This window comes from Phyllopteryx taeniolatus, chromosome 1 (genome assembly GCF_024500385.1).
Source record: "Phyllopteryx taeniolatus isolate TA_2022b chromosome 1, UOR_Ptae_1.2, whole genome shotgun sequence".
In the NCBI taxonomy this organism is placed as follows: Eukaryota; Metazoa; Chordata; class Actinopteri; order Syngnathiformes; family Syngnathidae; genus Phyllopteryx; species Phyllopteryx taeniolatus.
This window is the reverse complement of record NC_084502.1, coordinates 48,374,837-48,401,400: the sequence shown is the minus strand read 5'-3', so window position 1 is coordinate 48,401,400 and position 26,564 is coordinate 48,374,837. Positions and strand designations below refer to the sequence as shown.

Sequence of the window (26,564 nt, the reverse complement as noted above, 5' to 3'; positions counted from 1 at the left end):
GTGTGCTTTGAAGTTTATATTACCTAATCTCCAAGCAGCCAAGCTGCAGAGCCATTCCATCACTGACTTTAGAGGCAAACTGCTGCATATAGTCACTGCGTACCTGCAAAAACACTCAGTTTTAGGTACCTTAAAACCATTCAATTTCTTTTAGGACCGTACAAGCCCTTCAAACAACAATAACTAGTTGACCTGCTGGTAAAAGTAGAGCATGGTGGTTCTGTCCTCTTGGAATTTTTCCAAGAAGTCTGATGGAATGTATCTGATCCTCAGGTCATATCTGGAAAAGTAACAGCTGCAATAACTGTGCCTTTTTTCATTTCAAGCATCTGTGCTCCACCACAATCAATGAAGTATATAGACCTCCACTCAGCCTCCAGGTGCTGCTGCACATATTGCTGGGTGAGTTCAGTCATGGTCAGGTCTGGGTGCAGCCAGTGTATCTCAGATGACTTGAGGTGTTTGAGGAGCAGACCGTAACAAAGGGTGTGTTTTATGCCTGGGCCCATGCAGCCACCGGACAGGACAATGCTGATGACATCCTGTGACAGAAGATTTTCGTGTGTTTCCTGTGAAGCTGAAGACTTGGTAATACATCAATATGTACCTCAATTGAGTAAAGCATCAAACACATTGAGCGGGGTCAAGTGAAGTCTTTGTCTGTCCTTCAAGGTACAATCAACACTATTGAACCTGATAAGCAATTTATTATTAGGCCCTTTTCAAATCCATCCATCTTCTATATTGCTTATCTTTCCCAAAGGTTGCGAGTGTGGTTGAGCCTGCGTAACCCAGCTGACTTCAGGGGAGAGGCGGGTTACACCCTGGACTGGTCGCCAACCAATCGCATGGCACATACAGGATAAACAAACAACCATTCACAACTAAGGAAAGTTTCTTCAATTAACCAAACATGCATATTTCTTGAATGTGTGAGGAAAAACAGAGTACCTGGAGAAAACCTGTGCAAGCACAGGGAGAACATACAAACACCACACAGAAAGGCCTGACCTGAGCCAGATGTGCTGATCACTAGACCAGCATACCCCTCTTCAAATTGCTCTTTATGATTATTCCGAATACTTTATTACATATTGTTTTTGCCTAAACATGCCTGAAAACTCACCAGTTCTTATAAACATTGGTATCCTGGTGAAAAAGTTACATTTTAGGACTCTCAAACATGACCCCGCTAAATTCACTAAGTTGTCCCTCTGGGAAAAAGAGAAAACATTTGCCCCGATAGTTTTCACTGATTGACACGAAATTAGGTGGACGTCTATCACGACATGGCAAATGAAAAACACTTTAAACAAATATTTTGGTTAGAAGCAGCATATTTGGGCAAATTCTAGGGCTTACTTTATCAAAATCCTTGTCCTTTACTCAAATGAGGCCCAATCGGAAGCAGATATCGAAGGCCAATTGCCAATGCTAAATTGCTAAGCATTTTTTTTGTCTATGCCATTTAATGTGGGTGGAGCATGGCATCAAAATTTGATAATTTGGGGTATTTGCTGTGAAAAGGTGTGTGAGGGCCTATTCATCGCTGCTAGCAGCTTTAATTATCTATCAATTTTCTATAGCAAATGTCCTCTGTAGGGTAGTGTGTTAGCTGAAGCCTATCCCAGCTGACTTTGGGCAAGAGACCAGGTACACCCTGGACCTGTTGCTGGCCACTCACAGGACACATAGACAAACAAGCATTCATACTCACATTCACACCTATGGACAATTTAGAGTTTTCAATGAAGTTAACTTTCATGTTTCTGCAATGTGGGAGGTAGGTGGAGTACCCAGGTACACCCAAGCAAGCACAAGGAGAACATGCAAACTCCACACAGGAAGGATGAAATTTGAAACGGAAACCTCAGCAATGTGAGACAAACGAACTAACCACGAGCACACCATGATGTCCACTTTAATAGTATAATAGTAATAGTAATAGTAGTGCTATTTTTATTACTCAATTGTTTGGAGCTTTTGTAAAAGTCAATGTTAGCAGTACACTGAATAGTGTTTATTTGTGTTGCCTCAGAGCAACAAGCTTATGAGTTTGAATCTCGGCTCCGGCCTTTTTGTGTGGCATTTTATCTTAATACTGTATTTGTCTTTCTCATTCGTGTATGTGTCAATCTAGTGTTTGACTGATGATCAGTGCAAAGTGTATACTGGCGATCACAAGTAGGCTGCCATAGCTTACAGAATCCTTCCAATAAGCACACTAGCCCCAACCAACCCAAGAATCTACAGCACAGAACAAAACTAGTATTAGTTAGCAAAGTAGTTGTAAAATACCCTGACTGTCATTCCTTCGTCACAGCGGACCAGTTTGAAGTTCTTGCCGAGGTTGAAACCGTTGCTTAGGAAACACACTTTGATAATCTTCACTGGGAAGATGCTGTTCCTGCCAATAGTTGATGTGGGAGACATGCCTGGGGTCTTCGATGGGCCGGTGGGAGACATGCTCCTCCAAGACAGGGTGCTGGTGTCTCCAGACATTTCACACACACAGGCGCACGTACAAACTCAAGCACACAGCATGTAAACTACACTCATCGACAGATATTGCCACAACTGCAAAAAGCAGTTTTGTTAAACATCCATGAATGAATACACAGGTGCTGCAGACAGAGAAAAGATTATCAGGTTGTTGTATTTCCGCAAGTAATGTACTTTCTCTTGTACTCACCCATCTTGTGCAAGTCTCACCAACCCCAAACACACTGACTCTATGATGAATACAATCTAATTTGTCAGGAATATGTTGCTCCGTTTTTAAAGTCCGTTATGCGAGAATTCTTTTGTCTATGTTAACCGTTACCAAACTCTTTTTGAAGCTTCACTCTGAAAAACAGTAAACGAAAGAGGAAGCAACACTCAGACAAATGAGGAAGTCAAAGAGCCGCTGACAGAAAAATAGACAGGACTGATGAACTCCTGTATTGCCCAGGGTGTGTATTATTCTTCTGACAAAGGAACCACTTTTTGGAGGCTTTTTTGGAGTCTATCCTGGTGTGTTTTAGGGGTCCTGAGAACAGTCGTGTGGGGCTTCTTGCGCTCCTAGGGGTGGGTGGGGGACTAGCGGTGTTTCAGCATGCTGGGCGCTCAGTGGGGATGGTATTTGCCTAGGGGGGCACTGGTGGGGTCCCTGTGTCCTTGTTGGGGACCGGTGAGGATGACAGATGACCCTGTGACCATCGGCCTTGGTGGTGTCCTCTTGGCTGGGTCTCCCTGGGGTGAGCGCACTGGCCTGTGAATCGCTCTTGGATAGGTGAGGCAGAGTCTGCCTGTTCTAATTGTTTCTGCACAGCAACTCCGGACACCTCAGGTGACTAACATCCACTTGTGACGTTGTTGATTTACAACAATGTCACCATATATACACGCACCTATGAGAGTTAAGGCTGCCGCCCACTAAGCGACTCAATCAAACCTGAATGCACTGTCGCGCAGTGTGCGGTGTTCGGCAATTTTTTTTATGAATGGCCGATCAGTCTCTTTTTCACCATATCAGCTAGCCGGATTTGTTGGGTAGTGCTAAAAACTACTCCCGTTCTGAAAGAGGGCTGGGGCATATACTTTCTGGCATGAGTTGGCTCTCCTCCACTAAAGTACAAAGCGCCCTTATTCCATGAAGTGGCCATTCGGCAGAGTTGCCACTTACTTATTCATAATAACTTAGTCAATTTCTACCAAACTAAGCCCAAAACTTGAAAAAAAATAAACAAATCACATACTTTGCGATTTAAAAAAAAATATCATTATTATTAATTAATGGAAATCCTACGGAGCCCCTAAAGGGACATGGGAGGGTGGGTGGGGTAGAAACGTGTTTCTCATTGTAACGAGAAAGTTTCTCGTTCTAATGAGAAAGTTTCTTGTTACAATGACAAACGTCTACGTGTGAGTGCTAGCTTATTTACACACACACTAGCAAATATAGCCTATACTGCTATATGTGATGAAAGTTTACATTTATACTCACCTTATCTTCTTTTAGTTGGTCGATGACATTATCAGGTATATTCCTTGTTTTGAGGAAAGAGCAAGTCGTCTTCTGTTGCCATTCTCTCAGCTGACATGCACTGGAAGCAAGTTGTAAATAAGCTACTGTACGGCTACCCGAACGCAGGACGCTCCCGCTAGCAGGTAAATTACCTAGCACTCACAGGTAGACGTTTCTCATTCGAATGAGAAACTCTCTCGTTCAAATCAGAAAGTTTCTCATTCGAATGAGAAACAAGTTTCTTTTTTTTTCTTTTTTCCATGTCCCTTTAGGGGCTCTGTAGAAATCTGTCCAGCTTGTTAACAATACTCTTCCCTGTGGTGTGTCAGATTTACAAGACATTTTTGGGCCACTTTTGTTATGATTGGTGCAATATGGTGTAATGTGGCCCAAGGAAGCAGACAACTACAAAATGAGCAATTTATCATGGTTTTATTAAACAAAGGGAGTGCATAAATAGACGAGTAGCGATCAAATGCAGATAACAAAAAACTATGAGGACATAAGGTCAACGGGACTGAGTACACGAGAATAACGTTCAACATAAAGATGGTGAAACCACAGTACAAAATGTTCCAAACAAAATCAAAACTCCGGAACTTACCCTACATAAGGTGTAAATACTGAACAACACAAAATCAAACAGATGTACTTCCAATTCAATAAATGGACGAACAGACGGCAAGTACAGTGGAATGAAAACTACTAGAGACTAGACATAGTTTGACATAATATATACAGTGTTGCCAAACACCTCGCTCAACATGCAATTGCATTTCCCATCCCTGTTCACCAGGTGGCGTCACAACGCTCTTTAGCACAGCTGCAAACGGAACGTGACCAGTGTTGGGATTTCTGAATTAATATGAATGTAATAATGGCGTGTCTTGCAGGGACAGGGGGATAAACCACTTTGTTGCACAACCCCTTCGTCGAGGCAGAAGTGAATAACTGAATGCACATCACTTGTGCGCACCAGAGTTATCATACATGCACGAGAGAGGGGGGGAGAGAGAGAGAGACCGAGAGAGAGAGAGAGAGAGAGAGAGAGAGAGCGAGAGAGAGAGAGAGAGAGCGAGAGAGAGAGAGCGAGAGAGAGAATCCATGTTTTGACATTGGAATATTAGCTGGGGTGATTCAACCATGAGGTGGACGCCTGAACCGTCAGGCTGACTATTCTCCACTTGTCATCGTCCCACAACCTTCCAAGGGTCCACAATGACCGCGGTCGAACAGACTGTAACGTGGCTCATCACGCTCGGGGTGCTGGAGTCTCCCAAGAAGAGCATCTCTGATCCGGAGGCTTTCCTCCGGACGTCTCTGCAGGACGGGGTGGTCCTGTGCAGGCTGCTGGAGCGACTGAGACCGGGGACGACGGAAACAGTACGTGTTTGGAAAGACTATCAAAGAACAACATTTATTTAACATCATAGACAGTTTAAACATAAAGTAAACCTACGACCACAAAAATAAGAATCTTCATATTACTGGGAAAACTAGATAAGAAATGAATGAACAGTAAATGATTACTTGGTCCTCCAATGAGTGATAGACAAGGGCGGACATGTCTCTTTCGAAATAAAGGCGACGCACTGATATCAGCTTCTGTGGGCCATAGTATGGGTGATACTCACCTATAATGCAGCTCACGGTAGATAATTAACGCACTGTAATTAACGATTTCTCGTTTCACGTAAAATCTATAATGAAAGAAAAATAAGTTACTCTTAATTCAATCTTTAGTTTGAAAGTTCAACCGGAAGTGTAGGTAGATTTTGACGCTTTGCGAGCACAAACGCAGGTAATAGACAAGTGGCAAGTGCAACAAGCCACGTTTGAAATAAACATTTTCGTGTAGAAGTATCTTTGTCCTTATTTTTACTAGTTAAAAAAAAATCTGGGTGATTTTCCACTCTAATGCAGCGACTTTTTATGCGCAGTTTTTTCAGGAACCGAGGAGTGACAGCGAGTCTCAACTGAACGTCAGCGAATTCATCAAAGGCGTCGGGACTTTCGGCGTGGAGGTGGGTTACCGTATTCATGCTTTTATGAATATGCTGTAATTAAATTTCTATGTACGTCCACATTAATGTTTATAATTTACACCGTCTTTAAATAGCTGTTTCCGATTCTATTGATACTCAAGTGTACCTCTTGCTGTAACGGCCGGGCTGTTACAGGTGCGCACTATTTGGCAGGAAACGACACATGACGCGGAAATGACGTCATGTCACGCGGAAATGTGACGTTGCTATAATCATACAGTATAACCGGAATTACAAATAACGTGGATAATTGTTTTCAGGGGTTTTGTCGAGTAAACAGTTGATAAAGAGACTTAATGATCCCTTATAACGAAGCACCAATAAAGTAGCCATGCAGTCAGTAGGTATGTTACTAAAAATTTCAAAAAACCTGAATATCAAAATAGTCTAAAACGAAAACACGAATATAATGAGTCCTAGTTTATAAGAATCGGAAAAGGATTACGGATTTTATGCCACGTAAATGTAAATGAATAGGAAATGTGTGACCGAAACCTTGACTCTTTGATAGAAAAATGCCCTTATTTTTCTTATTTATTGAGACCAAAATCTATTGAATGAATTTTCAATGGTGGTTGAGCCATCTTATTTTCCAGGCTAAACCGAGAGCAAGCCCATCGTCAGAATTATTTAAAACGTCACAGAAAACAAGAATAATAACAGTTCATCACGTCCATATAGTTTTCAATCGTGTCCTAATCCAATGAAAGTGTGATTTGGGTCGCCAAAATCGAGGAACATTTTTTATCTTTGTCAGAACCACAGAAAATCTCTTCTGAATTGAACATTTTAAAAAACAAGGTGGTAAAGGGATTTTCCAATGGAATCGGAAAAGAACAAGAATTAGCTTGTGTGAAACAATCGAAAATGCGATTTTGGTGGACCTCCACGAAATCCAAGTACTGGAAATCCGGCACAGTGAAATGGAACGAAAATGGCGGCTGTTTTTCTTGATTTAGTAACATACTTTAAGTCAGTCACCTGTGTAAATAAGGCTAAATTATCAAGTTAATTGCATGTGTAAATGCATCCTGCCAGTGGTAGTCATGGTAACCGGAATATTTCTGTTTTAGCCTCTGATCATACAGTGCCGAGTTTATCTGGTAGGTGTTGTCTGATGCACTTTCTTTTTAGACCTGAATGACAGTTTGCAAATACTAGCATATGAAATGTTTTAACTGGAGTTCAATATAAATATGAATGCATCCATCCATCCATCCATCCATTTTATACCGCTTATCCGAGCTTGGGTCGCGGGGGCAGTAGCTTTAGCAGGGACACCCAGACTTCCCTCTTCCAGCCACTCTTCCAGCTCTTCCGGGGGGATCCTGAGGCATTTCCAGGCCAGCCAAAAGACAGTCTCTACAGCGTGTCCTGGGTCGTCCCCGGGGTCTCCTCCCGGTGGGACGTGCCCGGAACACCTCACCAGGGAGGCGTCCGGGAGGCATCCGAATCAGATGCCCCAGCCACCTCATCTGGCTCCTCTCGATGTGGAGGAGCAGCGGCTCTACTCTGCATCACAGGTTATTGACTTTAGTGGAATCTGGAATCATAAAGGAAAAGAGCAGATTACGTAACACAGAGTCAACTGATGTTTTCCATAACGTCAGAAACCGGGAGGCTAACTTCATTTGGGTGGTGGTGGGGGTGGTGTGGGGGGCATGTTGTGAAGAACAAAATATGAAGGGGAGGAGAGTAGTGGGCTGATGTAATGCAACATGTCATGCAGCTAGTGGATTTTCCAATCAGGTTGATTAGAAGTCAACCATGGAGCTGGATGCCAAGGCTTCCATTAGTGAGCGCTTGGCTGACATCAGCATGGTAATTCGAATGATTCTGCCTGTCTCTCCAATTGTGGAGTTCTGAATCTATAAGAGCTGAGTGATTTATTAGATAACAATTACAATTGTATATTTTGGTCCTTAGGTAAATTATTTGAATAATTAAATCAAGCTCTTATGAGAATAGTTCTTTGGCCAATCACAGTTACCCTTACACTCTTTTCAATCAAACCATCAAATATAATTATTGAGTCAATATTATGTTACCGTAACAGCCTTACTGAGCAAATGGACATGGTGACAAATTAACGTAACTAACCGGTTTTATGGCTACTCATCAATTGTTATGTGTTATGGAAGCGGCTGAATATATTGCAATGTCGAACAATTAAATAGAGCACTGCAGCAATGAATAAAGTACAAAGTAGACTATTGTAAATTAGCCCAATGATAGTTGGAGAGATGATAAAAGAGTTTATTACAGCCGCGGTCTCTAAATACTAATCACCAGGCTACAATAGTCAATGAACAGCACTGCGTTCCTGATTTATTTGAACAAATTCATTAGAATAAAAAATACATAATATTCATTAACCATATGTAATGCACTTTGTGCTCCAGCCACTCCTTGGGAATGTTATTGTGTTGTTTCACAAGATTAGGCACCTCAGAGGTATTTTGTTTATGACTGTACATGTGTGCGCGTGTGTTTTGTGTGTGATGGAGAGATTACCATGGGGAGCTCAGACTTGGAGTAATCCCGCTTCAGACTGTAGCTGGAATGGCATCCTTAACACCCAACCTAAACACAATGCTTTCAGGCAGGCATGTGTCTTCATACTGTAGTTTTATCTCATGTTACATTTATAACAGGATGCTATTACATGATTGTGCATTTTAATACGATCATAGTGTTGTTATAATCCATTTTCTAAATCCTGCAGCCTTTTGAGGTCAATGACCTCCTTCAGGGGCTGAACTTCACCAAGGTCCTAAACACCTTGGTTGGGCTGAACAAAGTCACTGAAGGTAACAGCATTTGCATAAATGTTCACAATTTTATTTTTTACGATATTATTTGAATTTGAAATGGCGCATTTTCTGCAGATTCAGGTGTTTCTGTTTGTGTGCCACACTCCGTCACATTGAGGATTAAATCGTTTGATTCTCTGAACAGTCAAAGTCAGTCCTCCAAACTACAGCCACCTCAGTATCACAGCCTTGTAAGTTATCACAGGAAAGGTAGCGAATAGCTCTCACCTGATAACAGTCAATGAACAGAAATTATTTCAGATTCTGTTCTCTTAACTGCACATTTGATGCACGTGCTTTTCTTCTGTTGCAGGACATGTCTGATGGCAGTGGGTGTGGCCAATTTCTTTTCAAGGCACGCTTCCCTTTCCAGCAGACAAATGAGGACGAACTCTCTTTCTCCAAGGGTGACATCATTAATGTGAGCAGGCAGGAAGAGGGGGGCTGGTGGGAAGGTTCGCTTAATGGCAAGACCGGCTGGTTCCCCAGTAACTATGTGCGGGAACTGAAAGGAAGCGGTGGGTGCTGGAATTACACACATGACATATCAACACACCTTTATCATCAGATCTGTACTTGCTGAGAATATGCAAAGTTGTCTGAAGCAGTGACATGCGCAAACACACATTCTCAAGTTATATGAGTCCAGTTGTATGTAAGTTACGTTGTTTTTTGTTTTGTTTTGTTTTGGGGGGGAGGGGGAAGAATGACAGGAAGGAAAGGAAGGAAACTTGACTGACAAACAAAGCCAGGAAGTTCCACAGTTGCTGGTTGGAGAGGATCATCCTGCAAGTTTAGTGTAGAAAACATCAACTGTGATTGCAGAGGGCTGACAGTGGATTGATCTGGCTAATGTCAGTTGTTTGCTGTGAGGCTGCGGGCTATCATCACACATGCTTGCCAGTGTCATTGACAGGCATTAATCATAGCTTAGCGCGAGCCTCCTAAAATAAAAAAAATTGTTTATTGTTTCCAATAAAAAGTCAATTAATTACTCAACACTGGAACCAAATGAGTGTGCTTCTGGTCTTTGACTAATTCTCCCTTTTTCTTATTGTGCAGACAAGCCATTAGACAAACCAAAGTCTGGGACGCTGAGAAATCCCCCAAAAGGTTTTGACACCTCTATTATCAGCAAGACCTACTACAATGTGGTGAGTATCACATCTTCACAGAGTCTATTGTCAGAAGTCAATCACACGAACCTGATAACTTCAACATCAATCACAGGAGTGACATACAGTGGATATAAAAAGTCTTCACACCCCTGTCTCAAATTCTTTTTCCAACATTAATGGGACCCATAGGATGGACAACTAAAATAAAAATAAGAAAAAAATAAATAAATAATAAGATAATGTGGTTTCACATGTGTGCACACCCTCTTATAAATGGGGATGTGGCTGTGTTCACAATTTAGCAATTACATTCAAACTCATGTAAAATGGCACACACCTGCCAACCATTCGAAGTGCCTCTGATTACCCCGCAAATAAATTTCAGCTGTTATAATGGGCTTTCTTGACATTTTTGTAGTCACATCTTACAGCACAATTTGAGGTCTGGACAGAGCTTCCACACCATGAGCGGGATCTCATTGTTCAAATATATCAGTCAGGTGAGGGGAATAAAAGAATTTCCAAAGTAGTAAATATACCATGGAACACAGTGAAGAAAGTCATCGTCAAGTGGAGAAAATATGGCACAGCTATGAGTGACATGACCAACAACTGGACACCCATGCAAGATTTATTTTAAGACATGAAGAAAACTGGTCAGGGAGGCTGCCAAGAGGCCGACAGATACAATGAAGCAGCTGCATGAATTTCTGGCAAGTCCAGGCTGTGTAGTACAACCCCAATTCGAATGAAGTTGGGATGTTGTGTTAAACATAAATAAAAACAGAATACAATGATTTGCAAATCATGTTCCACCTATATTTAATTGAATGCACTACAAAGACAAGATATTTAATGTTCAACCTGATAAACTTTATTTATTTTGAGCAAATAATCCTTAACTTAGAATTTGATGGCTGCAACACATTCCAGAAAAGCTGGGACAGGGTCATTTTTACCACTGTGTTACATCACCTTTTAACAACATTCAATAAACGTTTGGGAACTGATGACACAAATTGTTGAAGCTTTGTCGGTGGAATTCTTTCCCATTCTTGCTTTATGTGCAGCTTCAGCTGTTCAACAGTCCGGGGTCTCCATTGTTGTATTTTAGGCTACATAATGCGCCACACATCTTCAATGGGATACAGGTCTGGATTGCCGGCAGGCCAGTCTAGTACCCGCACTCTTTTACTACAAAGCCACGCTGTTGTAGCACGTGCAGAATGTGGTTTGGCATTGTCTTGCTGAAATAAGCAGGGGCGTCCGTGAAAAAAACATTGCTTGGATTGCAGCATATGTTTCTCCAAAACCTGTATGTACCTTTCAGCATTAATGGTGACTTCACAGATGTGACTTCACAGCCCCATACCATACCGTCCCCCTCTGGAGCCAGGCCCAGAGGTGGGGCTCGAAGGCGACCGCCTGGTAGCCGGGCCTGCACCCACGGAGCCCGGCACAGCCCGAAAGGGTAACGTGGGCTTCCCATGGGCTCACCACCTGTGGGAGGGGCCATAGGGGTCGGGTGCAGTGCGAGCTGGGTGGTGACCGAAGGCGGGGACCTTGGCGATCCGATCCCCGGCGACAGAAACTGGCTCTAGGGACGTGGAATGTCACCTCTCTGGCAGAGAAGGAGCCCGAGCTGGTGTGTGAGGTCGAGAAGTTCCGACTAGATATAGTCGGACTCGCCTCCACGCACAGCTTGGGCTCTGGTACCAGTCCTCTCGAGAGGGTTTGGACTCTCTTCCACTCGGGAGTTGCCCACGGTGAGAGGTGGCGAGCAGGTGTGGGTATACTTATTGCTCCCCGGCTCGGCGCCTGTACGTTGGGGTTCACCCCGGTGGACGAGAGGGTAGCCTCCCTCCGCATTTGGGTAGGGGGACGGGTCCTGACTGTTGTTTGTGCCTATGCACCAAACAGCAGTTCAGACTACCCACCCTTTTTGGAGTCCTTGGAGGGGGTGCTGGAGAGCGCTTCCGCTGGGGACTCCATCGTTCTGCTGGGGGACTTCAATGCTCATGGAGGCAATGACACTGAGACATGGAAGGGCGTGATTGGGAGGAACGGCCCACCCGATCAGAACCTGAGCGGTGTTCTGTTATTGGACTTCTGTGCTCATCACGGATTGTCCATAACAAACACCATGTTCAAGCAAAAGGTTGTCCACACGTGCACTTGGCACCAGGACACCCTAGGTCGCAGTTCGATGACTTTGTGGTCGTGTCATCGGACTTGCGGCCGCATATCTTGGACACTCGGGTAAAGAGAGGGGCGGAGCTGTCAACTGATCACCACCTGGTGGTGAGTTGGCTCCAATGGTGGGGGAAGATGCCGGTCCGACGTGGCAGGCCCAAACGTATTGTGAGGGTCTGCTGGGAACGTCTGGCGGAATCCCCTGTCAGAAGGAGTTTCAACTCCCACCTCCGACAGAACTTTGCTCATGTTCCGGGGGAGGCGGGGGACATCGAGTCCGAGTGGACCATGTTCCGCACCTTCATTGCTGAGGCGGCCGACCGGAGCTGCGGCCGTAAGGTGGTTGGTGCCTGTTGTGGCGGCAATCCCCGAACCCGTTGGTGGACACCAACAGTGAGGGATGCCGTCAAGCTGAAGAAGGAGTCCTATCGGGCCTTTTTGGCATGTGGGACTCCTGAGGCAGCTGATGGGTAACGGCTGGCCAAGCGTAATGCAGCTTTGGTGGTCGCTGAAGCAAAAACTCGGGCATGGAAGGAGTTCGGAGAGGCCATGGAAAATTACTTCCGGACGGCTTCGAGGAAATTCTGGTCCACCATCCGGCATCTCAGGAGAGGAAAGCAGCGCACCACCAACACTGTGTATAGTGGGGATGGGGCGCTGCTGACCTCGAATCGGGACGTTGTGAGTCAGTGGGGAGAATACTTCGAAGTCCACCTCAATTCCACCAACACGCCTTCCCATGAGGGAGCAGAGTCTGGGTTATCTGAGGCGGCGTCTCCTATCTCTGGGGCTGAGGTCACCGAGGTGGTTAAAAAGCTCCTCGGTGGCAAGGCCCCGGGGGTGGATGAGATTCGCCCGAAATTCCTCAAGGCTCTGGATCTTGTAGGGCTGTCCTGGTTGGCACGCCTCTGCGTGGACATCGGGGACAGTTTTTCTGGATTGGCAAACTGGGGTGGTGGTCCCCCTTTTTAAGAAGGGGGACCGGAGGGTGTTTTCCAACTACAGGGGGTTCACACTCCTCAGCCTCCCTGGTAAGGTCTATTCAGGGGTGCTGGAGAGGAGGGTCCGTCTGGAAGTTGAATCTCAGATTCAGGAGGAGCAGTGTGGTTTTCTTCCTGGCCGTGTAACAGTGGACCAGCTCTACACCCTTGGCAGGGTCCTCGAGGGTGCATGGGAGTTCGCCCAACCAGTCTCCATGTGTTTTGTGGACTTGGAGAAGGCGTTCGACCGTGTCCATCGGGGGGTCCTGTGGGGGGTGCTTCGGGAGTATGGGGTACCAAACCTCCTGATACAGGCTGTTCGGTCCCTGTACGACTGGAGTCAGAGTTTGGTCCGCATATCCGGCAGTAAGTCGGACTCGTTTCCGGTGAGGGTTGGACTCCGCCAAGGCTTCCCTTTGTCACCGATTCTGTTCATAACTTTTATGGACAGAATTTATTGGTGCAGCCGAGGCGTAGAGGGGGTCCAGTTTGGTGGCCTCAGTATTGCATCTCTGCTTTTTGCTGATGATGTGGTTCTGTTGGCTTCATCAAGCCGTGAACTCCAACTCTCACTGGAGCAGTTCGCAGCCGAGTGTGAAGCGGCTGGGATGAGAATCAGCACCTCCAAATCTGAGACCATGGTCCTCAGTCGGAAAAGGGTGGCGTGCCCTCTCCGGGTCGGGGATGAGATCCTGCCCCAAGTGGAGGAGGTCAAGTATCTTGGGGTCTTGTTCACGAGTGAGGGAAGAATGGAACGGGAAATTGACAGGCGGATCGGTGCAGCGTCTGCAGTGATGCAGACTTTGTATCAATCCGTTGCGGTAAAGAAGGACCAAAGCCGAAAGGCGAAGCTCTCGATTTACCTGTCAATCTACGTTCCTACCCTCACCTATGGTCACGAGCTGTGGGTCGTGACCGAAAGAACAAGATCCAGGATACAAGCGGCCGAAATGAGTTTCCTCTGCAGGGTGCCCGGCTCTCCCTTAGAGATAGGGTGAGAAGCTCGGTCATTCGGGAGGATCTCAGAGTAGAGCCACTGCTCCTTCACATCGAGAGGAGCCAGATGAGGTGGCTGGGGCATCTGATTCGGATGCCGCCCAGATGCCTCCCCGGTGAGGCGTCCGGGGTCCCACCGGGAGGAGACCCCGGGGATGACCCAGGACACGCTGGAGAGACTACGTCCTTCGGCTGGCCTGGGAAGCTCTCGGGATCCCCCCGGAAGAGATGGATGAAGTGGCTGGGGAGAGGAAACTCTGGGCATCCCTGCTAAAGCTACTGCCCCCGCGACCCGACCTCGGATAAGCGATAGAAAATGGATGGATGGATAATGGATGGATATATATATATATATATATATATATATATATATATATATATATATATATATATATATATATATATATATATATATATATATATATATATATATATATATATATATATATATATATATATATATATATATATATATATATATATATATATATAGGCGGCACGGTGGCGACTGGTTAGAGCGTCAGCCTCACAGTTCTGAGGACCCGGGTTCAATCCCCGTCCCCGCCTGTGCGCCTGTGTGGAGTTTGCATGTTCTCCCCGTGCCTGCGTGGGTTTTCTCCGGGCACTCCGGTTTCCTCCCACATCCCAAAAACATGCATTAATTGGAGACTCTAAATTGCCCGTAGGCATGACTGTGAGTGCGAATGGTTGTTTGTTTCTATGTGCCCTGCGATTGGCTGGCAACCAGTTCAGGGTGTACCCCGCCTCCTGCCCGATGACAGCTGGGATAGGCTCCAGCACCCCCGCGACCCTAGTGAGGAGAAGCGGCTCAGAAAATGGATGGATGGATATATATATATATATATATATACATACATACACACACACACACACAGTGGGTACGGAAAGTATTCAGATCCCCCTTCACTCTTTGTTATATTGCAGCTATTTGCTAAAAATCATTTAAGTTAATTTTTTTCCCTCATTAATGTACACACAGCAACCCATATTGACCGGAAAAAATTAATTGTTGAAATCTCTGCAGATTTATTAAAAAAGAAAAACTGATTATCTCAGTGGTGTGCCGTGATGGCGTTCAGAGCTTTCTCTGCTTGCCTAAACACTATCAAGAGCACTGACCTACAATTACAGCTTGAATTATGATGTATTTATAATATTTAATATAATATATAATATGTAATATAGATAATATAATGAAACATATGTACTATATATAATAATATATAAACATTTATTTCAAACAGTCTTTTGTCTTCATTTCATAGCATGTGTGTTTCTACTTTGTTCAGCTTCCACAGTGCTGTGGATTCCACAGAATTTGTTTTTTTTGTCCAATCATATTTCACCTTCTGTGTGTAAATGTAACCTGACCAACACCTTCAGAATCCCAAGTGCTGGCGTCAACCATCCATCCATTTTCTGAGCCGCTTCTCCTCACTAGGGTCACGGGCGTGCTGGAGTCTATCCCAGCTATCATCGGGCAGGAGGCGGGGCACACCCTGAACTGGTTGCCAGCCAATCGCAGGGCACATACAAACAAACAACCATTCGGACTCACAGTCACACCTACAGGCAATTTAGAGTATCCAATTCATGCATGGTTTTGGGATGTGGGAGGAAACCGGAGTGCCCGGAGAAAACCCACGCAGGCACGGGGAGAACATGCAAACTCCACACAGGCGGGGCCGGGGATTGAACCCTGGTCCTCAGAACTGTGAGGCTGACGCTCTAACCAGTCGCCCACCGTGCCGCCCCTGTATATCCATTTCATCCATTTTCAACACCGCTTATCCTGGTTAGGGTCGCGGGGCGCTGGAGCCTATCCCAGCAGACTTCGGGCGAAAGGCGGACTACACCCTGAACTGGTCGCCAGTCACTCGCAGGGCACATATAGACACGGACAACCATTCGCACCCACATTCACACCGTCACTGAGTGGGAACTGAACCCACGCTGCCCCTGTATATCATTTTTACAAATATAATACATGAAAGAAGCCTAAACATGGAATATTGTCATTTTTGGTAGCTATTGAAGACATCTTGTGTAAAACAAAAGACACTGTAGACGTTAAAGTTCCTACAGATGGTTTGTCGCGGTTTCCTGCTATAAGGCTTCGCCATTTACCGAGCCAGAAGGAAGTTATTAATTCTGTTTCAACGAGTGTGGAAGTTGGTTGCGCATTTCCCTTTTGAGTTGTACAGGTTACAAGTCACATTAATGGTGGAAAAGGTTTTAAAATTATTTATCTTTGGCTTGTTTTGTTTTTTTAAATCACAAAATCCTGCCATTTGAAAAGGGTTGACTGAGTAGACTTTTTTCAGCCACTGTATTGACAGACAATCGTCACATTCACATCTACAGACCTACAGAAATTGGACTTGTCTCCAGTAAATAGCAGGATACTCCATACAGTATAGTATAGACAAACACGCATTCACACTCATATTCACACCTCTGGACAACTTAATCTTCACTGAACCTAACGAAGTACATGATATTGGACAGTTGGAGGAAGCTGGAGTATATGGAAAAAAATCACACAAGCGCATGGACAGCATCTCCACACAGAGGCCCGAGCTGAGATTCAAACCCAGAAATGTATAACTGTGAATAGCAAAAGACCCAAAAACTACAAGTGACTGTTGGTTTTATCTTCTTTTAATGTCTCTGCCATTCTATGTATTGCGTTTTTTGTAAGATGATGCAATAAAAAAAATAATAAATAAATAAATATATATATATATATATATATAGCTGTGTGTGTGCGTGCGTGCATGATTGTGTGCATTCATGTGTGTATGCATGTGTGCGCGTGTGTAATAATGTAGGTTATTTCTTCCGTTCCAATGGTTTCTGGGACAGGGTTGCGTCAGGGTCGGTGCTCCTCTTTGTGCATGTGTGCTTTAATAATGCAAGCTGCCACAGTCTCCCCAGGCTTCCCATTTTCTGTTGAGGAACCTGAATCTACCTTATAAACAAACAGACTGAGCTGCCTTGGGTCAAATGTCAAAGAAAGGGAGTCAACATGTTTTGCCTCTCCTCTAATGGATCCTCTCAAAAAGAAGTGCTGAGATGCTTTTAGCTTTTATTGTCTTGTTTCACTACATTTTGTTAAGAGTGTGTGTGTGTGTGTTTAAGGTCCTCCAGAACATCTTGGAAGCAGAGTGTGAGTATTCGAGGGAACTACAAAGTCTTTTGGGGTCCTACCTGCGTGCCCTCCAACCCACAGACAGGTCAAGTTATTGTTAATATATTTTCCCAAGAATAGCCCATAAAGTAAAACATTGTACTACAGGATGCAATATTCTAGTGTACATGCACTAGGAAATACATGAAAATAATTGTAAGGAGAACCAGAGAACCTCTGAATTATAAACAACTCTTCCCTGATTCTCTGCAGGTTGAGTGGTGTTCACATCAGCCACATTCAAGGAAATCTCGAGGAGATCTCGACCTTCCAGCAGATGCTGGTTCAATCCTTGGAGGAGCATACCAAGTCAGTAGCCACATCTGTTTTGTCTGCTAGGCGGCACCAATGTTAATTTTTAGTCATATAGAGTGGCTATAAAAAGTCTAGGGGCTGAATTTTCAAAAACATTTTAAAATGTGGACTTGTCAGACCACAGCACATATTTGTTTGTTTGCAAAATAGAGTGCCGAGTTTTAATTTTGATGTTTGGGATCTGATTAATCTGATTTAATAGCAGTTTTTTTTGTTACCAGGGTTGAAAACAGAATTGGCAAAGGTGAATTAATACATAGACAGGTATTTTTGATGATGGCATGGCCAATCTCATATGCTTCAACATTGATTCAGGCTGCAACTGTGTCTGCCATTACAAGGTTGATATAATAAAAACTATAAAATGACAAATATTGAAGCCATAATTCATTTACGAGGATGATTATGACTGTCCCATGGTAATGTTCTTGACAAAGTTTTGAAAATAGGGAAATTCTGACAAATTTGGACAAATTGTTTTGGAAGTTAATTTGTATAGGTTGGCAGGTCTGGTGACGGGTGAGTGCTGACTCCAATTTAAAATGAGGTTGAATTTGATTGGGTATTTTCTCTTCTCACACACTCACATACCCAATTATAAGAGGGTGTGCACACTTCTGCAACCACATTAAGCTGTTTATCTTTACTCCCCCTTAAAAAAAAACTTTTTAAAATTCTTTTTAAAGGCTTCCAGAATGTCAGCAGCGGATAGGAGGCTTCTTCCTGAGCTTAATGCCTCAGATGAAGGACCTTTATGTGGCTTACTGCGCAAACCATCCATCTGCTGTCAGTGTGCTCACGCAGCAAAGGTCAGAAACCCCTTTCACATTGCCTGCAATACACGCATTTTCACAAACGTTTTAGGGATAGCGCTTTATTCTAGGGCTGACAAACCAAGTGCATGCCTTGAGCAGAATGCCTTTTTTTGCAGTGAAGAGCTCGGGGAGTACATGGAGTCCAAGGGGGCATCTAGTCCGGGGATCCTGACACTGACCACCAGTTTGAGTAAACCCTTTACTCGACTGGAGAGATACCCAACCCTGCTCAAGGAAATGGACAGACACACGGAGGTACTTCTGTCCTTAATATTACGTCCGATGACTGATCTGTTCCCTTGGCAACTGAAATGCAAAAAAATGAAATCACTTTTCTTCTGAACAAACATGAACCTCTTATCTTCTTGTTCTCAGGACCAACACCCAGACAGAGTTGACCTCCAAACATGTATGGAATCATTTCAAAACCTTGCCGTAAGACGGAACCACACACACATCAGGTCATCAGTCAGCTCAAGCACTCTGACCTGTGAGATGCTTCATGGAGTGCTTTCTCCTGCCTCTTTGTTCAGGCTCAGTGCCAGCAAGTGAGGAAGAAGAAGGACCTGGAGTTACAGATTTTAACCGAGCCAATCAGGAACTGGGAGGGGGATGACATTAGGACCCTCGGCCCTGTTCTTCACATGTCCCAGGCTGCGGTCTGCTCTCAGAACTGTCAGGTAAATCTTTGGAAGATTTTCAACTATACAATGAGTTGCAACATGGCACAGCATGTAAGGGACACTTTGTGAATCTTTTAGGAGTCAAGTGAACGCTACCTTGTGCTCTTTCCTCACACTCTACTCTTCCTCTCGGCAAGCGTGAGAATGAGTGGATTCATCTACCAGGTTTGGTTTGATGCTATTTGCTGCTTTGATATACAATCATGTCAACCGTAAAAAAATTAGAATGAACTAATTAGGATCTTAAAATGTTGCTGGAATGTTGAACAAACAACATTGTGAGTTTGTCTCTGCAGGGGAAGATGCCACTGGCAGGCATGCTGATCTCCAGGATAGAAGATAGGGAAACCATGAGGAATGCTTTTGAAATTTCTGGTCTGATATTGTTTTGATGTATTATTTGAATCAGAGTATTTCATTTCTTCTTTTCTCTCTTGTCTCACATTCCTATGACTTGGGGTTAAATTTGTAATTGTTTTTTTTTTTAAAGCATTATGCAAAATATAGGAAATAATTTATGGGTTGTGTATGTGTGTGCGTTGTGCAGGTGCTCAGTGCGACCGTATGCAAGTGGCGTGCAACAGTCAGCAGGATCTACTGGACTGGTTAGACCTTCTCACCAAACACACACACACCCCTGCTGCACACGCACACAAGACTCAGTCAGTATGTCAAACAGTAAGTCTGCCTTTCGACTCTACCACAGCAACACACAACTAAAGTTCATATTTGACTGTGCTCCTGTCTCTGCCCCCTAGTTGCCCTCCCTGCCTGTCACCCCTTCCCGACACTCAGAGTCTCGTGGCGGAAGCAGCGTCTTCCACACCCTTCCTCATCTTTCCTCATATGGCGGCAGCCCCATGTGGGGGGCCTTGGAGCCATCAACTACTCCAAAAACCTGGAGCATGAGCTGTCTTCGGCCTGCGCCTCCTCTCCGGCCGTCTGCTGCCCTTTACAGCAAGGAGGTGCTTATTGACTGGCTGGTTAAAATAAGCCACTTGTATACTTTCAAAGACCTTTTAAACATGTTGTTCTTTTTCTGTAAAATTAGTCCCCTGCTATGTATACTTATTGTTTGCAGGATATGAGTAAGAGTCCAAAGAATATGAAGAAGCTGCTTCCCAAGAGAAAGCCGGAGAGGAAACCCTCTGAAGAAGACTTCATTGTTAGAAAGAGTAAGGTCAATCTAAACTGAAATGCACCTGTGAAAATAGCATTTTGGGTTGAAGAATCTCTTGTCCGTCATTATCTTTCAGGCACAGCAGCTCTAGAGGAGGACGCTCAGATATTGAAAGTTATTGAGGCATACTGCACCAGTGCCAAGACACGACAAACCCTCAACTCTAGTGAGTCTCTACACACTTTCAGCATGTGCAGTACATACTGTAGGTTGCTGCGAATATGCATGCTCACCTCCAAATCTTTGTTCTCAGCTTTCAATTCTAACAAGGCTTTTCTCTCTTCTCCCATTTTTTTCATCCATTGATTCCTCTGCTCTCCACTTCCTGTGCATTATTACCTACGCCCTGTTTTGCTTTATGCTCGCCAATGTCCTCATTATAATTATTATAATTTCTGTATTTTTCCTCAAATTCAAATGGATTGTCCCCCCCTGAACATTTTCTTGTGCCCTTTTGTGTTTTGAATATTTTTTTGGGGCCCACACCTCTATTTAATTTTGTTCTGCATCCCAACTCCTGCGGTTTGTGTTCTCCCGCACCATTGCCCTCTGTATTCCCACTGCTGCTTGCTGGTGCAGCCTGGCAAGGCACTGACCTCATGCACAACCATGTCCTCGCTGACTCCAGCCTCGTCGTTGCTGGCATCCCGAGCAACCTGCCGTGTTCCGACCAATCAGAAGACTCGGATTATGACAGTATCTGGACCACCACTAGTTACAGGACTGCCTCATTTTCTCGTAAGATTTTGGTGTAGCAAGTCGGAATACACACTGGCAACCTGGCTAGCTTGCAAATAGATTTAGATCTCTAGAGTCCATATCTGCTGTGTTTGTATGTCTGTGTATAAGCCGCTTTGTTGTTTTGTATGCATGTTGCCGCAAGGTGTTTGAAGAAGAGGCTATAGCTGACACTTTTGTCCTGTTTAATCAGGTTCCAGCAGGAGGGATGTTCACATGTTATTCCCAGAGGAGGAGAAGATCATAGTGGAGGAAACCAGGAGCAACGGACAAACCGTAATGGAGGAGAGGTGAGACAGGAGTGTGTGGCGTGTCATTCATGAGTGGTCACACTAGTGTACCAGTTGGTCAGTGTGGATCACGCTGCAGTTTGTTTATGTCAAAGTAATGCCAAGCTGCCTTGCTGCTGCAGGAGCCTGGTAGACACTGTATACAGTTTGAGAGATGAGGTCCAGGAACTCAAACAGGTAAGTTTCCGCTTTGCTGGTATAGTGGATAGTATTGGCGGAAGGAAGCCAAGTATTTGTGGTCTTGCAGGACAACAAGAGGATGAAGAGGACGCTAGAGGAGGAGCAGCGAGCCAGGAAAGAGCTTGAGAGAATCATCAGGAGAGTTTTGAAGAACATGAATGACCCAACCTGGGATGAGACAAACCTCTGAAACTATTAATCTGTACATTGGACCCTCTCATTGGGAAAATGCCATGGAGAGAAATGAGGCAGAACCATCCCAAATGACCTTAAAGGTGTCCAACCACTGAGCAAGAGCGAAGATGACATTACATCCTGTTAGAACGACCTTCGTCAGTCAACTAACTGAAAAAGGACTTATTTTTAGAGAGCCAAAGGAAATAATCACAGTGAGTCAGGTAATTGGTGTGTGTGCTCTTGAAACCAAAGCAATACAACGTGATATTTTATAATGTCAATTATGCAATTCACTAAATACTGTTTGGTATTGTATTAATATTGTTTTTATATTCTGTACTTTTTTGATTTTGTTCTTATTTTTTATACTTGAAATGGATCACATTGAAGATTGCCAACAGACAAGAGAAACATTCCTTTTTTTTCAGTTATTACACTTAACTATGTCAAAAGACATTTGTCAGATTAAAGACCTTGACTGTATAAGCTATACAATGCAATAACTGTAAATTGTGTATTTGATAGCAACTCATTCTAATTATGTATTAATGATTATGATTTACAACAATCAAACCCTTATTTATTTCAACGATGTGTCAGTAAATATAGAATAAAGTTCTTCCAGTAATAGAGTGTTTTTCTTCAGACATTCATTTCAAATGTCTCTGCTGTAAAGCTTATGTTAGTAGGATGTATGAGGGTGCAATTCCGAGACCCGTTAATGATAGCAAATCACAAGACCAGTCAAGGACCGAGGAGGCTCCTGAAGGTGGTCCTGTCCTGTAGTTTTCTACTACAAGATGTCACAACTTGTCTTATACAACCCCAATTCCAATGAAGTTGGAACATTGTGTTAAACATAAATAAAAACAGAATACAATGGTTTTCAAATCATCTTCAACCTACAGTTAATTGAATGCACTACAAAGACAAGATATTTAATGTTTTAATGTCAGTCATTCACAAGCAAATGTGGGGCGAGGTTCACCTTTCTGTGAACAAGTGCGTGAGAAAATAGTCGAACAGTTTAAGGACAATGCTCCTCAACGTACAATTGCAAGGAATTTAGGGATTTCATCATCTACGGTCCATAATATCATCAAAAGGTTCAGAGAATCTGGAGAAATCACTGCATGTAAGCGGCAAGGCTGAAAACCAACATTGACCGTGACCTTTGATCCCTCAGGCGGCACTGCATCAAAAAACGACATCAGTGTGTAAAGGATACCACCACATGGGCTCAGGAACACTTCAGAAAACCAATGTCAGTAAATATAGTTTGGCGGTACATCCGTAAGTGCAACTTAAAACTACTATGCAAAGCAAAAGCCATTTATCAACAACACACAGAAACGCCGCTGGCTTCTCTGGGCCCAAGCTCATCTAAGATGGACTGATGCAAAGTGGAAGAGTGTTCGGTGGTCCGACGAGTCCACATTTCAAATTGTTTTTGGAAATTGTGGACGTCATGTCCCCTGGGCCAAAGAGGAAAAGAACCATCTGGACTGTTATGGACGCAAAGTCTTGCTTCTTTTCAGCAAGACAATGCCAAATCACATTCTGCACGTGTTACAACAGCGTGGCTTCTTAGTAAAAGAGTGTGGGTACTAGACTGGCCTCCCTGCAGTCCAGACCTGTCTCCCATTGAAAATGTGTGGCGCATTATGAAGCGTAAAATATGACAAAGGAGACCCCGGACTGTTGAACACCTGAAGCTGTACATCAAGCAAGAATGGGAAAGAATACCACCTACAAAGCTTCAACAATTACTGTCCTCAGTTCCCAAACGTTTATTGAATGTTGTTAAAAGAAAAGGTGATGTAACACAGTGGTAAACAAGACCCTGTCCCAGCTTTTTTTGGAATGTATTGCAGCCATAAAATTCCAAGTTAATGATTATTTGCTAAAAACAATAAAGTTTATCAGTTTGAACATTAGACATCTTGTCTTTGTAGTGTATTCAATTAAATATAGATTGAACATGATTTGGAAATCATTGTATTCTGTTTTTATTTATGTTTAACACAACGTCCCAACTTCATTGGATTTGGGGTTGTATTTAATACTAACCAAAGTGATGTCTCAGTGGTTTTCAATAGCAAATTAATAAGCCTAAATAGCCAACCATATCGCCATTTTAAGGGGCAGGTACTAATGTATGGAGGCAGTGATGTTGTACCAGTCGGTCACTGGTGAAGAAAGACCAGCAGACACTGCAGCTAACTGATTTGCAGTTCTTTAATTGACTTCAGAGATTGTAGGTTCAAGTCTACGTTATTTTAGTCTCCGCAGTTCACTGTTGTTAGCTACTGTTGGAAGGTTGTCAGTTGCATCTTGGTATTGATATACTGTTACCATATCACTTAGCGTACTTTACAACAGCTGAAATAAGTATTTAACAAAAAAATAAGCTCAGAAATTAAGTTATGTGCAATAATGTGAAATGGCACAGGGAAAAAGCATTGAACACGGCAACTGGTGTTTATTTAATACTTTGTACAAAAGCCTTTGTTTGCAATGACCGGTTCAAGGCGCCTCCTGTATGGAGAAACTAATCGTATGCATTGCTCTGGTGTGATTATGGCGCATTCCTCCACACAAGCAGTCTTCAAATCTTGAAGGTTGCGTGGGCTTCTTTTATGGACCTTGAAATTCAGTTCTTTTCAGATATTTTCGGTTGGATTCAAGTCAGGTGATTGGCTGGGCCATTCTAGCAGGTTTTTTTTTTTTTTTAAACCAATTGAGAGTTTTCTTGGCAGTATGTTTTGGATCATTATCCTGCTGAAATGTCCATCCCCGTTTCATTTTCATCATGCTCGTAAATGGCAGCAGATTTTTGTCAAAAATGTCTCGGTCGAGGCGGCACGGTGGCCGACTGGTTAGAGCGTCAGCCTCACAGTTCTGAGGTGCGGGGTTCAATCCCCGTCCCCGCCTGTGTGGAGTTTGCATGTTCTCCCCGTGCCTGCGTGGGTTTTCTCCGGGCACTCCGGTTTCCTCCCACATCCCAAAAACATGCATTAATTGGAGACTCTAAATTGCCCGTAGGGATGACTGTGAGTGCGAATGGATGTTTGTTTCTATGTGTCCTGCGATTGGCTGGCAACCAGTTCAGGGTGTACTCCGCCTTCTGCCCGATGACAGCTGGGATAGGCTCCAGCACACCCGCGACCCTAGTGAGGAGAAGCGGCTCAGAAAATGGATGGATGGATGGATGTCTCGGTCGATTTACCCATTCAGCCTTCCTTCAATAATGTGAAGTACCATTTGCTGAAAAGCTGCCACACACCATCATGTTCCCACCTCCGAACTTCACTGTTGAGATGGTGGTTTTAGGGTGATGTGCAGTCCCATTTCTTCTCCAAACGTGGTGTGCATTAAGGTATTAAAAGAGTTCAATTTTGCTCTCATCAGACCAGACTATATTCTCCCAGTATTTAACTGTCCAAATGTTGTTCAGCAAACTTTAAACGAGCTGAGACATGCTATTTTTTCAGCAATGTGATCTCGTGTGGTGAGCGTACATGTAGGCCATGGTGTCGGATTACATTACTCCCTGTTTTCCTTGTGACAACAGTACCTGCTAATTTCAGGGGCCTCGTGTGCAAAGACTTGTGTGGATTTCCTACTATAACACTGCGTACGCTCAAAACCCTAACCCAGAAAACGTCGTAAGCACAAAAATATCCAGATATATGTATCTGTGCGTACAGATTAATCCAAGCACATTTCCTTCATACATCCAAATCAAGAATTGAGCGTACATGTTGGAGTAGCTGACCCCTCCCTAAACATGCCCACATTTAAATATGCAAATCATATTTAAATAGACCCTGGTTTGGCCTCCCTTGGCCTGGGTTGGCTTGGCCTGCCTTGGCTTGGTTGGCCTGCCTTGACCTGTCTTTGCTTGTCTTGTCTTGGCCTGGCCTGCCTTGGCTTGGCGTGGCGTTGCTTCGCCTTGGCCCACCTTGGCTTGGCTTGGCTTGGCTTGGCTTGGCTTGGCTTGGCTTGGCCTGGCTTGGCCTGGCTTGGCCTGGCTTGGCATGGCCTGCCTTGGCTTGCCTTGTGCTGGCTTGCCGTGGCCTTGCTTCTCCTGGCTTTGTCTGGCCTGTGTTGGCCTGGCTTGGTTTGGCCTGGCCTGGCTTGGCCTGCCTTGGCATGGCCTTGCTTAGCCTGCCTTGGCCTGGCCTGGCTTGGTTTGGCCTCCCTTGGCCTGGCTTGGCTTGGCCTGGCTTGACCTGTCTTGGCTTGGCCTGGCCTGCGTTGGCTTGGTGTGGCCTTGCTTAGCCTGACTTGGCCTGGCCTGGCTTGGTTTGGCCTCCCTTGGCCTGGCTTGGCTTGGCCTGCCTTGGCCTGGTCTGCCTTGGCTTGGCCTGGCTTCACTTAGCCTGCCTTGGCTTGGCTTGGTCTCCTTGGCCTGTCTTGGCTTGGCCTGCCTTAGCCTGGCCCGCCTTGGCTTGTCTTGGCTTGTCTAGGCCTGCCTTGGCTTGGCATTTCTTGGCTTTGCCTGCCTTAGCTTGGCGTGGCGTTGCTTACCCTGGCTTGGCCTGACTCGGCATGGCCGTGCTTAGCCTGGCTTTGCCTGACCTGGGCTGGCTTGGCCTGGCTTGGTCTGCCTTGGCCTGGCTTAGCGTGGCCTTGCTTAGCCTGCATTGGTCTGGCCTGGGTTGGCTTGGTTTGGCCTCCCTTGATTTGGCCTGGCTTGGCCCACCTTGGCTTGGCCTGCCTTGACCTGTCTTTGCTTGTCTTGTCTTGGCTTGGCCTGGCCTGCCTTGGCTTGGCGTGGCATTGGTTCGCCTGGCTTTGCCTGGCCTGGGTTGGCTT

At 44.5% G+C, this 26,564-nt stretch overlaps 2 protein-coding genes across 16 annotated transcripts in view; one reads left to right on the top strand and one right to left on the bottom strand.

Moving 5' to 3' along the window:
* LOC133490120 (protein-tyrosine kinase 2-beta-like) overlaps positions 1 to 3,615 on the bottom strand; it is a 36,606-nt gene extending 32,991 nt beyond the window's left edge. For 2 of the 5 annotated variants that reach the window (XM_061799756.1, XM_061799766.1), the window contains exons 1-5: positions 2,693 to 3,598; positions 2,299 to 2,624; positions 364 to 542; positions 193 to 280; positions 24 to 103 (exon numbers count right to left, since the gene is read on the bottom strand). In XM_061799756.1, coding sequence (XP_061655740.1) covers positions 24 to 103; positions 193 to 280; positions 364 to 542; positions 2,299 to 2,502 — 551 coding nt within the window. In that variant the 5' untranslated portion in view covers positions 2,503 to 2,624; positions 2,693 to 3,598. Of the gene's footprint in view, positions 1 to 23; positions 104 to 192; positions 281 to 363; positions 543 to 2,298; positions 2,625 to 2,692 lie in introns of all 5 variants that reach the window. The other 3 variants (XR_009792111.1, XM_061799784.1, XM_061799774.1) reach the window with 3 other exon arrangements.
* A 1,406-nt stretch (positions 3,616 to 5,021) lies between these two features.
* On the top strand, positions 5,022 to 22,371 carry LOC133490078 (rho guanine nucleotide exchange factor 7-like). 11 transcript variants are annotated; one of them, XM_061799655.1, is made up of 23 exons: positions 5,022 to 5,392; positions 5,950 to 6,033; positions 8,562 to 8,660; positions 8,780 to 8,864; positions 8,943 to 9,058; positions 9,181 to 9,385; positions 9,930 to 10,021; positions 17,317 to 17,411; positions 17,579 to 17,674; positions 18,367 to 18,489; positions 18,612 to 18,750; positions 18,871 to 18,930; positions 19,029 to 19,175; positions 19,257 to 19,343; positions 19,475 to 19,553; positions 19,726 to 19,856; positions 19,937 to 20,143; positions 20,260 to 20,353; positions 20,435 to 20,524; positions 20,938 to 21,096; positions 21,290 to 21,386; positions 21,482 to 21,563; positions 21,634 to 22,371. In XM_061799655.1, the coding sequence occupies exons 1-23, from the start codon at positions 5,228 to 5,230 to the stop codon at positions 21,754 to 21,756; spliced, it is 2,655 nt and encodes an 884-aa protein (XP_061655639.1). In that variant the 5' UTR covers positions 5,022 to 5,227; the 3' UTR covers positions 21,757 to 22,371. The 11 variants fall into 11 exon arrangements, with proteins under 11 accessions (XP_061655639.1, XP_061655701.1, XP_061655675.1 ...); XM_061799691.1 differs by having other exon boundaries at positions 5,023 to 5,392; positions 21,509 to 21,563; XM_061799682.1 differs by lacking the exons at positions 5,022 to 5,392; positions 8,562 to 8,660 and adding exons at positions 5,796 to 5,810; positions 7,128 to 7,577.
* The last annotated feature ends 4,193 nt before the right edge of the window (positions 22,372 to 26,564 follow it).

What these genes read in the sequence shown, in the direction of transcription:
- LOC133490078 (XM_061799655.1), top strand. Translation starts at nt 5,228, where the DNA reads ATGACCGCGGTCGAACAGACTGTAACGTGGCTCATCACGCTCGGGGTG. An exon ending in TCGGGACTTTCGGCGTGGAG is followed by an intron (nt 6,034 to 8,561) that starts GTGGGTTACCGT and finishes TGTGTGATGGAG; the next exon opens with AGATTACCATGGGGAGCTCA. An exon ending in GCCCTCCAACCCACAGACAG is followed by an intron (nt 17,412 to 17,578) that starts GTCAAGTTATTG and finishes GATTCTCTGCAG; the next exon opens with GTTGAGTGGTGTTCACATCA.